The sequence below is a fragment of the Stenella coeruleoalba genome, assembly GCF_951394435.1.
Source record: "Stenella coeruleoalba genome assembly, chromosome: 19".
Classification (NCBI taxonomy): Eukaryota; Metazoa; Chordata; class Mammalia; order Artiodactyla; family Delphinidae; genus Stenella; species Stenella coeruleoalba.
This window is the reverse complement of record NC_137165.1, coordinates 29,814,117-29,827,627: the sequence shown is the minus strand read 5'-3', so window position 1 is coordinate 29,827,627 and position 13,511 is coordinate 29,814,117. Positions and strand designations below refer to the sequence as shown.

The 13,511-nt window shown below is 44.3% G+C and overlaps 1 protein-coding gene across 2 annotated transcripts in view; it reads right to left on the bottom strand.

The window, feature by feature from the left end:
* Positions 1-7,590, bottom strand: part of SCPEP1 (serine carboxypeptidase 1) — a 45,037-nt gene extending 37,447 nt beyond the window's left edge. Inside the window, exons 1-3 of one of the 2 annotated variants that reach the window (XM_079904234.1) lie at positions 7,471-7,590; positions 5,467-5,615; positions 926-1,015 (exon numbers count right to left, since the gene is read on the bottom strand). In XM_079904234.1, coding sequence (XP_079760360.1) covers positions 926-1,015; positions 5,467-5,615; positions 7,471-7,534 — 303 coding nt within the window. In that variant the 5' untranslated portion in view covers positions 7,535-7,590. The remainder of the gene's footprint in view (positions 1-925; positions 1,016-5,466; positions 5,616-7,470) is intronic. The other variant, XM_079904235.1, reaches the window with a different exon arrangement.
* Positions 7,591-13,511: the final 5,921 nt, after the last annotated feature.

Sequence of the window (13,511 nt, the reverse complement as noted above, 5' to 3'; positions counted from 1 at the left end):
TGAAAGCACCCACAAGAGGCGATGGAAAAGGGGTGGATGAAGAATATTAGCAACACTTGGGTAGTAAACATAGAGCTACCATAGGACCCAGCAATTCCCCACCCCGCCCCACCAAATTGAAAATAGGGGCCCAAACAAATATTTGTACGCTAATGTTCCCTGCATTATTCACAACAGCCAAAAGGTGAAAACAACCTAAGTGTCCATCAACAGATGGGAGAGGAGCAGAGGAGAAGCACAGAGCAGAGGGTGGCCACCAGCTGGGAGCAACAGCCCCAACCTGCCCACTGGTGTGGGTTTACCCACCAGTGTTTGGCAGCCTGGAGGAAGGGGCTGAGCAGGTGGACAGGGGGACTGACCCCAGGCTGGGCATGGCAAGGATGCGGAGGGAGAAGAATGAGGGAACCAGGGGTGGGGGTTAGGTAAGGAAGTGAAGCGAAGAATGAGGGGGCAGGGTGAGACAGAGAATTAGAGAGACATCAAAAGGGCAGAGGACAAGGGGTTTGAAGTCCTGAGGAAGACAAGAATGGAAGTAGGAGAGTAGGAGGGGAAAGGATTGCAGGTTGTGGCCAGAAGGTGGGACCCTGGCGTCTCAGATTGCAGGGATGGCCAATATGTGGGTCATGACAAGGTCCAGGGGGTCTGCTAGAGTAGACAGAGGTTTCTGCAGGCAAGTGGAGAGAAAGGTCACCGAGTTGGGAAGGTGACCAGTGTGGGATAAGCTGCCCCAAGAAATGGAAGAGGCTGGCCAGAGAGGAAGCCTGTGGACAAGTACGCAAGGTCCCCCCGGACACAGAGGAAGAGGGAGGGGGGTGGAGTGGGATGGCTCAACTTGTGACGCCACCCAGAATGGGGTAGGGCTGGGTGGGACTCAGCCTGGGAGAGGCCACACGGCAGTTTGAGTTCGAGGCCTTCCTCACTGTACCCAAGTAGTTCTTCGTGGTTTGAGATCTCTGTCAAGGGGCCCGATTTCCTCAAAGTTCCCAAATCCAGTGCTGGAACCACCTGGACCACCCTGTGAAAGCAAAAAAAACAAACAAACAAAAATAAAGTCAGAGAAAATGTTAGTCAAACCTTCGTCACTCCAACAATGACCCCATTCACTATAAACAATTTATGAGTCAGTGATGGCTGGGTCAACCTTACACACAGGACACAACTGATCCAGTGTCTGCACTAACTGAGCCCCCTGGTAACTGCTCAAGTCTTTCTAAGAAAAGGAAGCAACCGGGCTAAGAGCCCCCAGAGGGAACGTTCCTACCTCTGATTCTCTGAGCTCGAGCCTTGGCCTCACGTGGGGTTTGCTGACCTCAAAACATCTCGTCCAAACCTCTCCCTTCAAAGATGAGCAGTATGGCCCAGAGAGGGAACGTGGCAATTAGGGGCTCCACCAGGACTGGACCCGGGGCCTTGTGACTCTCCACCACCCTCTCCTCAGTGTCCCTGAGGCTTTACAAGGGACCCAGACTGAGGGGCAGTTTGATCAAGATGATCCCCAGGATATAACATAGTAAATGCGGAAGTCCCTGGGCAGGAAGCACTCAACACTGTGGGCATCCAAGGCCAGGGGCGAGGCAGGATTCTGAACAGAAGCTCAGTGCTGGGGGCCCAGACAATGGGAGGCAGAGGTTCTATGGCTTCTAAGGGCTAAGAGAGGGGAGGAGGTCCTTCAGGAGATGGTCAGGGGTAAGGATGGTCAGTGCTTTTCTGGACAAAACCTCAGGGGTCAGCTGAGCCAACAGGATAGGCTGAGGGCCTTGAATAAAAGGATGCTGTGTCCCTGTGCAAGATGGTTAGGAAAGGGAGATACACAATGATGGAAGGAAACAGCTCAGGCAAAACAGAAACCAGGGCAATCTGTACAGGGAAATCTAAAGGAAAAGAGAGACAACATAGAGTCAGGGCTCAGGGGTAACTAAAGGACCCCAACAGAGAGTTTATGAAACTACTGAATGTTTTGAACCGACACCAAGCTATTATAAAACTGGGAGGCTATAAATCCCTCTAAGCAATGTCCTCACCATCGACAGAATGAAAAGACCTATGGAACGGGAGAAAATAGTTGCAAATGATACGACCAATAAGGGGTTAATATCCAACATATATGAACAGCTCATATAACTCAACATCAAAAAAACAAACAACCTGATTAAAAAATGGGCAGAAGAACTCAATAGACATTTTTCCAAAGAGGAAATGCAGGTGGCCAGCATGAACATGAAAAGATGCTCAACACTGCTGATCATCAGGGAAATGCAAATCAAAACCATAATGATGTACCACCTCCCACCTGTCAGAATGGCTATCATCAAAAAGACCACAAACAAGTGTTGGCGAAGATGTGGAGAAAAGGGAATCCTTGTAACACTGTCGGTGGGAATGTAAATTGGTGCAGCCACTGTGGAAAACAGTATGGAGGTTTCTCAAAAAACTAAAAATAGAACTACCACATGATCCAGTGATTCCACTCCTGAGTATATATTTGAAAAAAACAAAAACACTAATTTGAAAAAATACATGCACCCTAATGTTCATAGAAGCATTATTTGTAATAGCCAAGATATGGAAGCAACCTAAGTGCCCATCAACAGATGAATGGATAAAGAAGAGGCGGTGTATACATATACAATGGAATACTACTCAGCCATAAAAAAGAATGAAATTTTGCCAACTGCAGCAACATGATTGGACTTTGAGGGTATTATGCTAAGTGAAATAAGTCAGACAAAGAAAGACAAATACTGTATGATGTCACTTATATGGAAAATCTAAAAAATACAACAAACGAGTGGCTGTAACAGAAAAGAAGCAGACTCACAGATATAGAGAACAAACTAGTGGCTACCAGGTGGGAGAGGGAAGGGAGGGGGGAATGTAAAGGAAGGGGATTAAGAGATACAAACCACTATGTATAAAATAAACTACAAGGATATATTGTACAACACAGGGAATATAGCCCATATTTATAGAACTATAAATGGAGGAGAACCTTTAAAAATTGTGAATCACTATACTGTATACCTGTAACATATAATACTGTACACCAACTATTATTCAATTTAAAAAAAAGCAAAGCAAAAAACAAAATAAAATAAAAGCAAGGGTCCTTGAGTGAAAGCTGGGCCCCTTTTTCCTAGTGGACTTACTGGGCTGGGATAGGACCAAAGTGAAAGGAGAGAAGCTGGAATCCTAGAGGTATGGTCTTTGTGGGAGAAATCCCATTCTCCTGTCCTGTTCTACTTGATAACATACCACTGCAAAATCTCTTTGTCTAGAACTTTGGGATGGGGGTACTGTCACGGCCCGGGACTATGCAGTGACTCTGAAATATGGCAAGTGTGTCCAAGGGCAAACTAAAACGCTTAGATGACTTGAAAGTGTACCTAACGTAGCACACGACATCACTCAGAGCTACTCCACTCAGATGACGTGACCTTGATTCCCAAAGACCTGTCCAGAGGAGTCAGTGCATGGATTCTCAGTAGGCTGCTACGAGAGATCTCCTTTTAACCTGAATTAATTATTTCTTCCTTAATCATACTCTTTTCCCCTTCCCTTGGGCCTCTGAGGAGATGAAGAGCAGGACAGTGAGCCCGTTGATAACCATCAAATAGCATCTCAGCTCACAGAAACCAAAGGTCACAAACTGCACGGTCTTGAGGGGCCAGAAGAGGAGCAGAGAGGGCAGGTGGGTCCCCCGAAGCTCCTGCCTGTGTGCAAGAGGGGCCCCACCACTCCGCTCCGGGACAGCAAGTTCAGGCCCCAAGTAATCGCATCTCCTGGTTTTTGGAAAAAGGAAGGAAATGTCTTGATTTGTAAATGTTGGCAACTCATTCAAATAAAACAACTGCCCTACTCTGCAGTCAACCAGAAGGAAGGTTTGCAGTTTCAGAAATTCAGTGGTTTTCAAACTGTGTTCCTGGAAGCCCAGAAAGTGCCTGAGGGGCAGCACGTGACAAAGGGGAGGCTGAATGGGTGGGACTTGGCACTCCGCCCCAACCTCGGCCCCAGCACTTCCTTCTTCTGCTTTGGCTGGTCTGCAAGCTTTCACTTGGGAGCGGAAGAAGTTCTGCTGATTAATAAAAAGTTTGAAAACCGCTGAAATCCCGCAGACCAAAGCCCAGAGAAGGGAAGTGTTTTGCCACGGCTCTAAGTGGCAGGAAGGCAGAACTGGGCTTGTCCACTGCACGGCTCTCCCTGACAGCCCTGCCACAGCTTCATCTCCAGCTGCCCGGGATGCACAAAAGCTCCCTGGGCCACACAGACGGGTTCTTCTTCTGAGACATTTTCATATCTGCGCTCTGGGGCTGAGCCTCACCCCAGCCTTCAAAGAAAATACTTGCGATAATCTCAAGAGAAAAAGGCCCCTCCGTGCAAACTGTTCATCAGAAAGCCTGTATCCACTGGTCTGGAAGGCAAAGATGGGGGCACTGGGAGGCTGCTTATGAATAATGACATTTTTGGAGGAAGTGACATTTACATCCCATGGGGGTATCAGGGCGCCCTATTTTTTTTTTTTTTTTCGGTACGCAGGCCTCTCACTGTTGTGGCCTCTCCCGCTGCGGAGCACAGGCTCCGGATGCGCAGGCTCAGCGGCCATGGCTCATGGGCCCAGCCGCTCCGCTCCGCGGCATGTGGGATCTTCCCGGACCGGGGCACGAACACGTGTCCCCTGCATCGGCAGGCGGACTCTCAACCAATGCGCCACCAGGGAAGCCCTAGGGTGCCCTATTTACTGGTGAGCAACCTGGTGCCCCAGCTGGGCCATGCCTACAGTTTCCAGAAGGTGAAGCAAGACCGCATTCCTCAACCCCTCCCTAGATCTTGGTCTTCCAGGTGGGTGTGGGGCCACCTTTGTACAGACATTTTAGGAATGAAAGGAAGGAAGGATCCTCTGCCTGCCCTCAAGTAATTTCCAACCAGTTTCCTGTCTTCAATCCTACCACTAGAGCTCAAGATTAAAAATGCAAACACTCTTTAGAGAGAAGGATAGGGCCCGACACTTAATGCTAAGATACAAAAGGCTGAGTTCTTTCAAAATACCAGTTTTTCTAGGGGCAAGGAATTCAGATCTAGGAAAGGACTGGGAGGGGAGAGGAAGGGCTGGTCAGGGTACCTCAGTCTTTGCTTTGGAACCTTCCAGAAACACTTTCTGTCAGCATATTGTCAAATGTGTCTTCAGGAGCTTCCAGTAAGGGTTCCTACTGCTGCCTGTGCTGGGCTCAATAGAAAAAGACCCCCGTAAAAGACTAGAACCTCTCACTCTCTGATTTGGCTTCCTTGACCGTACCATCGCCTTTGCCTGCCTCAGAAGGACGCCGAATTCCCAAGCCTAGGAGAGCCCCAGCTGGCTGCTGGACCACATCAGTTCTTCACTGCTGAGCTGTGAGCCTTTAAGGGCAAGCAAGGTGGTAAGTGGGAGAAACCTGGCCTCAACGTCAGGCCAGGCAGTGAAACCAATTTTACCTGAAGCCACATGACCAGGGGCAGTTCTGAGAAGTTCTTGCTGGGGCTGGTGGCATAATAGAGCCACCAGAACATGTGGGCGTCCTTCCGGACAGTCACATAATCCCATACTTCCTTGCCCTCTTCTGTGGGCCAGCTGATGACAGCTCCTGAAACAGAAGCACAATTCGATTTTCCGGAAGAATGTCTATGTCCAGTTAAATTCCCAGCCCAGGAGACACGGCTGGGTTAGGCTAGTGATGATTTGGTTTATACTTCAGACAATTTATTTACTCCAATATATTGTGGAGATAAGGAAAAAAAACCTCAAAAAACTCAGCTATGAAAAAACATACCAAACTTAATAGTGGCACAGGGGGCTGGAGGCTTTCACATTTTCACCTACACCCTCTGTAACGTTTGGATTTTTAACAGGAAGCATAAAACGTGTTTATAATTCTGTTTAAAAGAGAGAGATTTACACTTTGGGGGAAAAAAATCTCAAAATGCAGCACGTTGATTTTTGTTCCTCATTTAATATACAATTAAAGAAGCATCACGGGCTTCCCTGGTGGCGCAGTGGTTGAGAGTCCGCCTGCTGATGCAGGGGACACGGGTTCATGCCCCGGTCCGGGAAGATCCCACATGCCGCGGAGCGGCTGGGCCCGTGAGCCATGGCCGCTGAGCCTGCGCGTCCGGAGCCTGTGCTCCGCAACGGGTGAGGCCACAACAGTGAGAGGCCCACATAACGCAAAAAAAAAGAAGAAGCATCACAAGTTAGTGGGGCAAGATTACTCACTATATTACTCTGGAGTAACAGATTTTTGAAGAAAAAAAATAGAGATGTAGGTTCTTTCTTAACACTCTAAACCAAAATAAATTCCAAGTGGATCAGATATTTCAATTTTAAAATTTAGATGTGAAAAATAATATGAAAATAGAGTTGAAAGTCTCTTTGACCTCTGGATGGGGAAACGATTAAAGCATACCCTAGAGACTATAAAACAAAATATCAAGAGTTGAGGACAGAAACTTGTTACATTTCTGTACAACAAAAATAAAAGGCAAAACAACAAAGAAAGGTCGGCAACGAATATGAAAAAGGGTATTTCCTTAATCGTTAGACCAACTAAAAAACGCAAGATCCTTGAAACAATCAAGATAGTTGTACAATACCTAGCACTTACCAGGCATTCAATAAATGCCCCCGCTCGCCGCAACTAGAGAAAGCCCGCGCGCAGCAACAAAGACCCAACGCAGCCAAAAATAAATAATAATAAAATAAATTTATATAAAAAAAATCGGGGGGCAACCTATTCGACAACATTTCCCAGACACAAGTCGAAGGGTCATATGATCCCCATTTTACAAAAGGGAAAACAAGTAAAGCAACTTGCCTAAGATCACAAGGCAAGTTTGTGGTTAGTTCGAATTCTCAGTTCTTGATTCACACCAGGGCTCATTTTGCTTAAAGAAAAGACTGAAAATCAATTTGCAAGTCATCCCATTAAACACGAATTTGTTTTTGCCAAAAAGGACTGCGGTGAGGGGACATATTATCCTGCCTGTTCTGATCAGGTAGAGGGAGAAAGGCTTACTCGCAATTAAACGTCCCATTCGTGGTAGGATTTTTCAGTCTTGGTACCGTGTGTTTCAGCTCAAAATAAAAAGACCTTATAATCTCATTTAGCAGCCAATCGCGGCAGGAAAAGGGAGGTGGCCTTAAGATTGCGGAACCCTCATTGATCAGGAGCTTCTCCAAATCTTACATTTTGCAAAACTGCTTCTACCTACACGCAGGGAAGAAACAAGGCAGCAGACCACCCAGGGCCAGAAAAAAGTAGAAAAAGAACTTTGAATCCGGAAAAAAAAAAATAGAGTGAGACTCAAAAGCAAAAATAATTACGCAAGGTAGAAACAGGGGAAAAGGAATATGCTTTAAAAAGCACAAACCCACTAACAGATTCTTATCCCTAAAGAAGAGAAGGAGGCACCGGCCGCTGAAGCACTTTTGCCCGAACCTACCCGTGCTCAGGCCCAGGAGCAGCAGCAGCACCGGCATAAAACAACTCCGCGGCGCCAGCTCCATGACGAATACCGCGCGGCAGCATCAGCTACGGGCTGGACGCCGCGCCTCAGCACGTGACGGTTGCGGGCTGGGCGAGGCCGAGCCGGAACGGGGGCGGAGCCTGGGCGTCAGGGGCGGGGCCTGGGCGTCGGGGGCTGGGGCTGGGGCGGGGGCTGGGGCGGGGGCTGGGGCGGGGCTGGGGCGGGGCTGGGGCGGGGCTGGGGCGGGGCGGGGCTTGGGCGGGTGGAGAGGCTAGCGACGTCTCGCGCGCCCTTTGCCCAATTGGCCCACTAGGATCCCTGCAACGGCGCTCGGGGTGTTCTTTTTGCCCCACTACGTCGTTCTTTGCCGTTTTGGGGACAAGCAGAAAGGAAGAGGCGTTTAATGCATTGATTTGACTTGGGTTGTGCGACAGAACTGAGACGCTACAGAGAAATAACCATGAGGACCGTCCTTCCTGCCCCGCCCATCTCTTCCATCCCCAACAAAAGACCTGGCATTTCAAACTGCTGCATCTGCCCCAATCAGATTAAACCTGGCCAGCTTAATCTGGAAACTGTGGGATTCCGTTTTCATAGATTTGTTCTTAAAATTATTTTTCTTATAAAATTACGAATATAATGGACATTTTGGAAATTTGGGGGGAAAATTAGATACTACATAAACAGTGTTGGCATTTGGGATTTTTTTTCCTCTGGTCTTTTACGTCATCTTTTTAAATAGGATAATAAAATTTTTTATTCTGTTTTCTTTCTCGATACTTTGTCATTGGCATAATTTTGTGTTGTTAATGATAGGGATTGAGTAGGATAATCAAATAGCTTAGAAACCCCATTAGGGGGATTGTTGATAGGGAACTTTAGGGAGCTTTGGGAGACCACAGTAAGATTAATGATCACTCAAGAAAGTAATGGGAAAATCCTGAAAAAATGTGGGCTTGCTTGAGTCAAAGCAGAACAAGTGGCTTAGCATCAAAGCCAGATTGGCTTGCTTAACAACAAAATAAATCTAGCTTGACTAGCAACAAAATAATGCAACAGAAGCCTGAGACATGCCCCAGAACAATACAATACAACAATGGTGGCATGCTCTGTGCACACAAAAAACAATCATTTATGGAAAGGTGACATATCAAAGTGAAAGGTCCTCATTGTACTGAGACCTGAAATAAGTTTTCCAAAGTGCCATGACAGTCCTGGCCTGACTATGTAGGGACAAAAAACCCAATCTGGAGGAGGAACTGATGAGGAAAGCATGACATCTACTCAAGAAAGACAAAGAAGGTCTTCTCCCCGTCCTCTCTCTTCCTCTGATTATAAAAATGTAACCCACTAAGTACTCGGGGCATCGCAATGCTTGCCTGACTGCTTGTTAAGCCTCGCAAGTGTCCTATTCTAATAAATCACTTCTTATCTATCAATTTGTCTCTCGCTGAATTCTTTCTACGCTGAGACATAAAGGACCGAGCCCCCTAAATAACACCTAACCGTTTCGTTAACATGACAACAGTCATTTTAAAGAGGCAATTAGAGGTTTGGGAAGGGGAAGGGAGGAAAAAGGATGGGAGAGGTGTTTTCTTGTGTGTGTGTGTGTGTGTGTGTGTGTGTGTGTGTGTCTAAATGTCACTTTTATTTTAGGGTGTACAGAATAACTCACCTCAGAGCTAGGAAACAAGATTGTGCAGGGCGGTATGAGGGTCAGGTTACTTCTAAATATTCTGCTTCAAAGGTGCACATGGCAAAACAGAAAAACGAAGTACATGTGACAACTCTCTCTTTCCTGTTCCCTTTTCTAACCCTCTGCCCCTGCAGGTAATTAACAGACAGATGTTTTCATCTGCAGCCTTGTGAAATGGCAGAGTGCTGCAGATGAAGGGAGAGGGTGCTGAGATTTGGGCCAGAGAAGAGAAATATGCAACCAGGTTCTCTTAAACTTTAGCATGGGATGCTCCAGAATGAGTAAAATCCCATAATGCTGGTATTGGGGATGAGCCTCTGGAGAAACATTTGAAAGATATTATTTATGTAAAAGTTACACTGTTAGTCAAACAGAAGTAATGATGTAACAAAGATTGTCCTAAACTTTTCCTAGCTAAACATTCAAAGTTGTTCTGTGTCGCCAGAGCTTCAAATACACTTAAACCCTTCCATAATTAGACTCTAGGGCTTCACTTTGTCACAGAAAAATAGCACTATGATAAGTATCTATATTTTGCCTATGGTATTTTCCATATTTGGGGTTATTTCTCTAAGATAAAATAGAAGTGGTACTATTGCATTAAAGGCTGCAACCGTTATTCTGCAAGTCAGCCCTCCCTCACTATTGGCTGGTTCCATATCTGTGGATTCCACATCCGTGGATTCAACCAACAGGAGATCAAAAATATTTGGAAAAAATTCTAGAAAGTTCCTAAAAGCAAAACTTGAATTTACTGCATGCAAACAACTATTTACATAGCATTAACATTGTACAGGCATACCTTGGAGATATTGCCGGTTTGATTCCAGACCACCACAATAGAGTCACACAGATGTTTTTGTTTCCCAGTGCATGTAAAAGTTATGTCTACAGTATACTGTAGTCTATTAAGTGTGCAATAGTGTTATGTCTTAAAAAATGTACATGCCTTAATTTAAAAAAAATTTATTGCTAAAAAAAATACTGACCATCATCTGAGCCTTCAGCAAGTCATAGTCTTTTTGTAATAGTAACACCAAAGATCACAGATCACAAATCACCGTAACAAATATAATAATAATGAAAGTTTGAAATATTGGCAAATTGTGAAGAATTACCAAAATGTTACACAAGATGCAAAGTGAGCAAATGTTATTGGAAAAATGGCACCAATAGACTTCCTTGAAACAGGGTTGCCACAAACCTTCAATTTGTGAAAAATGCAATACCTGTGAAGTACAATAAAATGAGTCACGCCTGTATCTACAACTATTTACATAGCATGTATTAGGTATTATAAGTAATCTAGAGATGATTTAAAGTGTATGGGAGATTATATGCAAATACTACACTATTTTATATGAGGGACTTGAGCATCTGTGAATTTTGGTATCTGTGGGGTGATTTGGAACCAATCCCCTATAGATACTGAGGGGCGACTGAATATAACATTAAAAGTGTTATTTTTAAATCATGGGATGGGCTTATTCACTAGAAGTAATGGAGGGGAGGGAACTCCCTGATAAAATGACAGAGTAAAAATGAACTAGAAACTGTGGTTGATAAAAGGCAGGTATCAAAGGGATAAAAGGCAGGCATTGACAGGGAAGGGATATGAAATTTCCTGGGGGTAGTGGTAATATGGCACATTTTGATAGGTGTGTTAACGAAGAAAATTCAACTGAGAAAAAATTTTTTTTTTTTTTTGGCCATGTCTTGCAGCATGCGGGATCTTAGTTCCCTGACTAGGGATCAAACCTGTGCCCGCTGCATTGGGAGGGTGGAGTCTTAACCATTGGGCCGCCAGGGAAGTCCCCTCAACTGAGTAAGTTTTAAAGATCTTATTGGCTTTATTCAGTGATTCATGAATCAGGCATCATTCAACCTAGCAGATAGAAAGGAGCTCCAATGTACAAAATGAAAGACTTTTATAGGTAGAAAGGAGCAGAATGAGGAAGTTATACAGACAAAAATATGGGTTGGTTATTGCAAGTTTACTTGCCTTTACGGGATGGCAGGGGTCTATCAGGCAGATTAACTAGCGCTGAATAGGCAAATCCTGATGGATTGGTTTAAGATTCCATTTCTGGGACAGCCAAAACTGTAATTAAGTCTCGATTTGGTGATGTGGGGCTGAGCATAAGTGACATCATTTGGGGCCTGTTGTCTTGTTTGTAACAGGTGTTTGGATTACAAAGATGTATATATTTGTCGAAACTCAGCAAACATACACTTGATTTGCTTGTTTCATAAGAGACAAATTTTGCTTGAAAAGGAAAAAATTGTAAACAAAACTTCACCTTTAGTTAATCATATGGGTTTGAAGGGTTTAGGAGGAAGTGTATGCAATCTTTAAAATGTATCCAAAATATACGATGGAATGATGGGTGGAAAGAGCAATGAATAGATGGATAAATATGTGATAAAGCAAGTATTATAGTAAGATGTTAATGGTAGGATATGGGTGGCAGGTATATGGGTGTTCACTATATATTTTTTTCAAACTTTATATGTGTCAGGAAATTTTTATAATAAAAAATAAGGAAAAAGCTAGGAAAAAGTAGGACTAGACCTCTGATGGATTGTAGAAGTCCATTCTTAAAATGCCTTAGGACTTGAAATGCAAACTGTTTCATCCGTTTAAGTTTTTGACGATATAAGCAAAGGCTAACCAAACAAGGGAACCCCCAAAATGCTCTTATGACACAAGAATCACCAAACAATGAGTCACTTACAGTGGCTGTGTAGATAAATGTGGTGTTAAGTATAGCACACTGTGAGTAGGTGCACTATAATCTCCATTTTAATCTGGCCTTCAACACTGGGTGGTCTTTTATGAGGGCAAACACTAACATATCCCCTTTTCTTTACAGTTTATAATCACTAGAATCAAAGCAACAAAACACGCCTGGGAACCAAGTGAAAGATTATTATTCTAAGAGCCAGCAGTAAAGTTCCTCCCAACAACTGGAATGGTCTTTGTTTAAGAAAAATATCTTTTTGAATGAAATAATGCCATTTGCAGCAACATGGATGGACCTAGAAACCACTGTACTAACTGAAGTAAGTCAGAAAGAGAAAGACAAATATCACTTATACGTGGAATCTAAAATACGACCCAAATTAACTTATGTATGAAACGGAAATAGACTCAGACATAGAAAACCAATGGATGATTAAAAAGGGAAAAGGGTGTGGGGAGGGATAAATTAGGAGTTTGGGGTTAGCAGATACGAACTACTATATATAAAATACAGAAACAACACAGTCCTACTGTATAGCACAGAGAACTGTATTCAATATCCTGTAATAAACCATAATGAGAAAAAAAAAACTTATTGGTTCCTTGACATGAAGAGGTGGGAGCTGAGAGTATAGGGGCATCAGCAAAGGCAACAAAGAATTGCTAAACTGTGCTGCACAGGAATTTGAGAGGAATTTGGTTTCCTTCTAGGAGAGAAAGAAGCGAGATAGATGAAAAGAAGGGGACTGTGCAGAAAGACCAGCAAAAGAGATAAGACTGAAGAGCCAATGGAATTTTCTCTCATGGAGAGTGGCAAAAGCACATTTTTTAAGGTGATGCTTGTGCTTGTGGTTCAGTTTGAACTTGCATTTTCTGTGATGTAAACTCGTCCTCTCGGGACAGATCAAAAAGTAATAGAGCTTTGGGGGAGGCAACAGGATTGGAAGAAACTTATCTCAAAACTGTGTTTGCAACAATACTTTATTTTTTAAATTATATGTTGGGGAAAGGTATGAGAAGCTGATGGAGGCTCATTGCCTGGGGGTTCGTTAAAGGCCTTCCCCGTGAATTGTTGCAGAATAAAGTACAAGGGGTCTTGGTTGGTCTGGATCAGAATGCAGCTACTGCGGACAAGCTACTAATTCAGGATTCACTGCAGGTGGTGTGAATCCTGGGAAGGGGATTCGGCACGCAATCACATGACCAGATCTGCGGGGGGTGGGGGGGCAGGCAATTTTGTTTCATAGTTGCAACAAAAGTGTTTCTTCTCTTCTTCAGGGCTAATTTCCTGAAGGAACCGGACTAAACGCCATAGCAATTATTTCCAAAACTCGAAAAGGATGATAGCAGGCAGGGAATCGTAACAAGGCCCCCCAGTCAAGGAGGAGGGAAGATATAAATGTGCTTGACAAAGCTGAGTGAGAACAGGAAAATATGAGAGAAGGAATGGACTAGAAATCATTCTCAGGAGTGAGGAAAACCCAGGAGGCCAATGCTATTTTCATGCTCCTTAGTTTCAGCTTCAGTTTCTAAATTTAAATCCTGTAGGTGCAACAACAGGAATTCAACTCTACATGT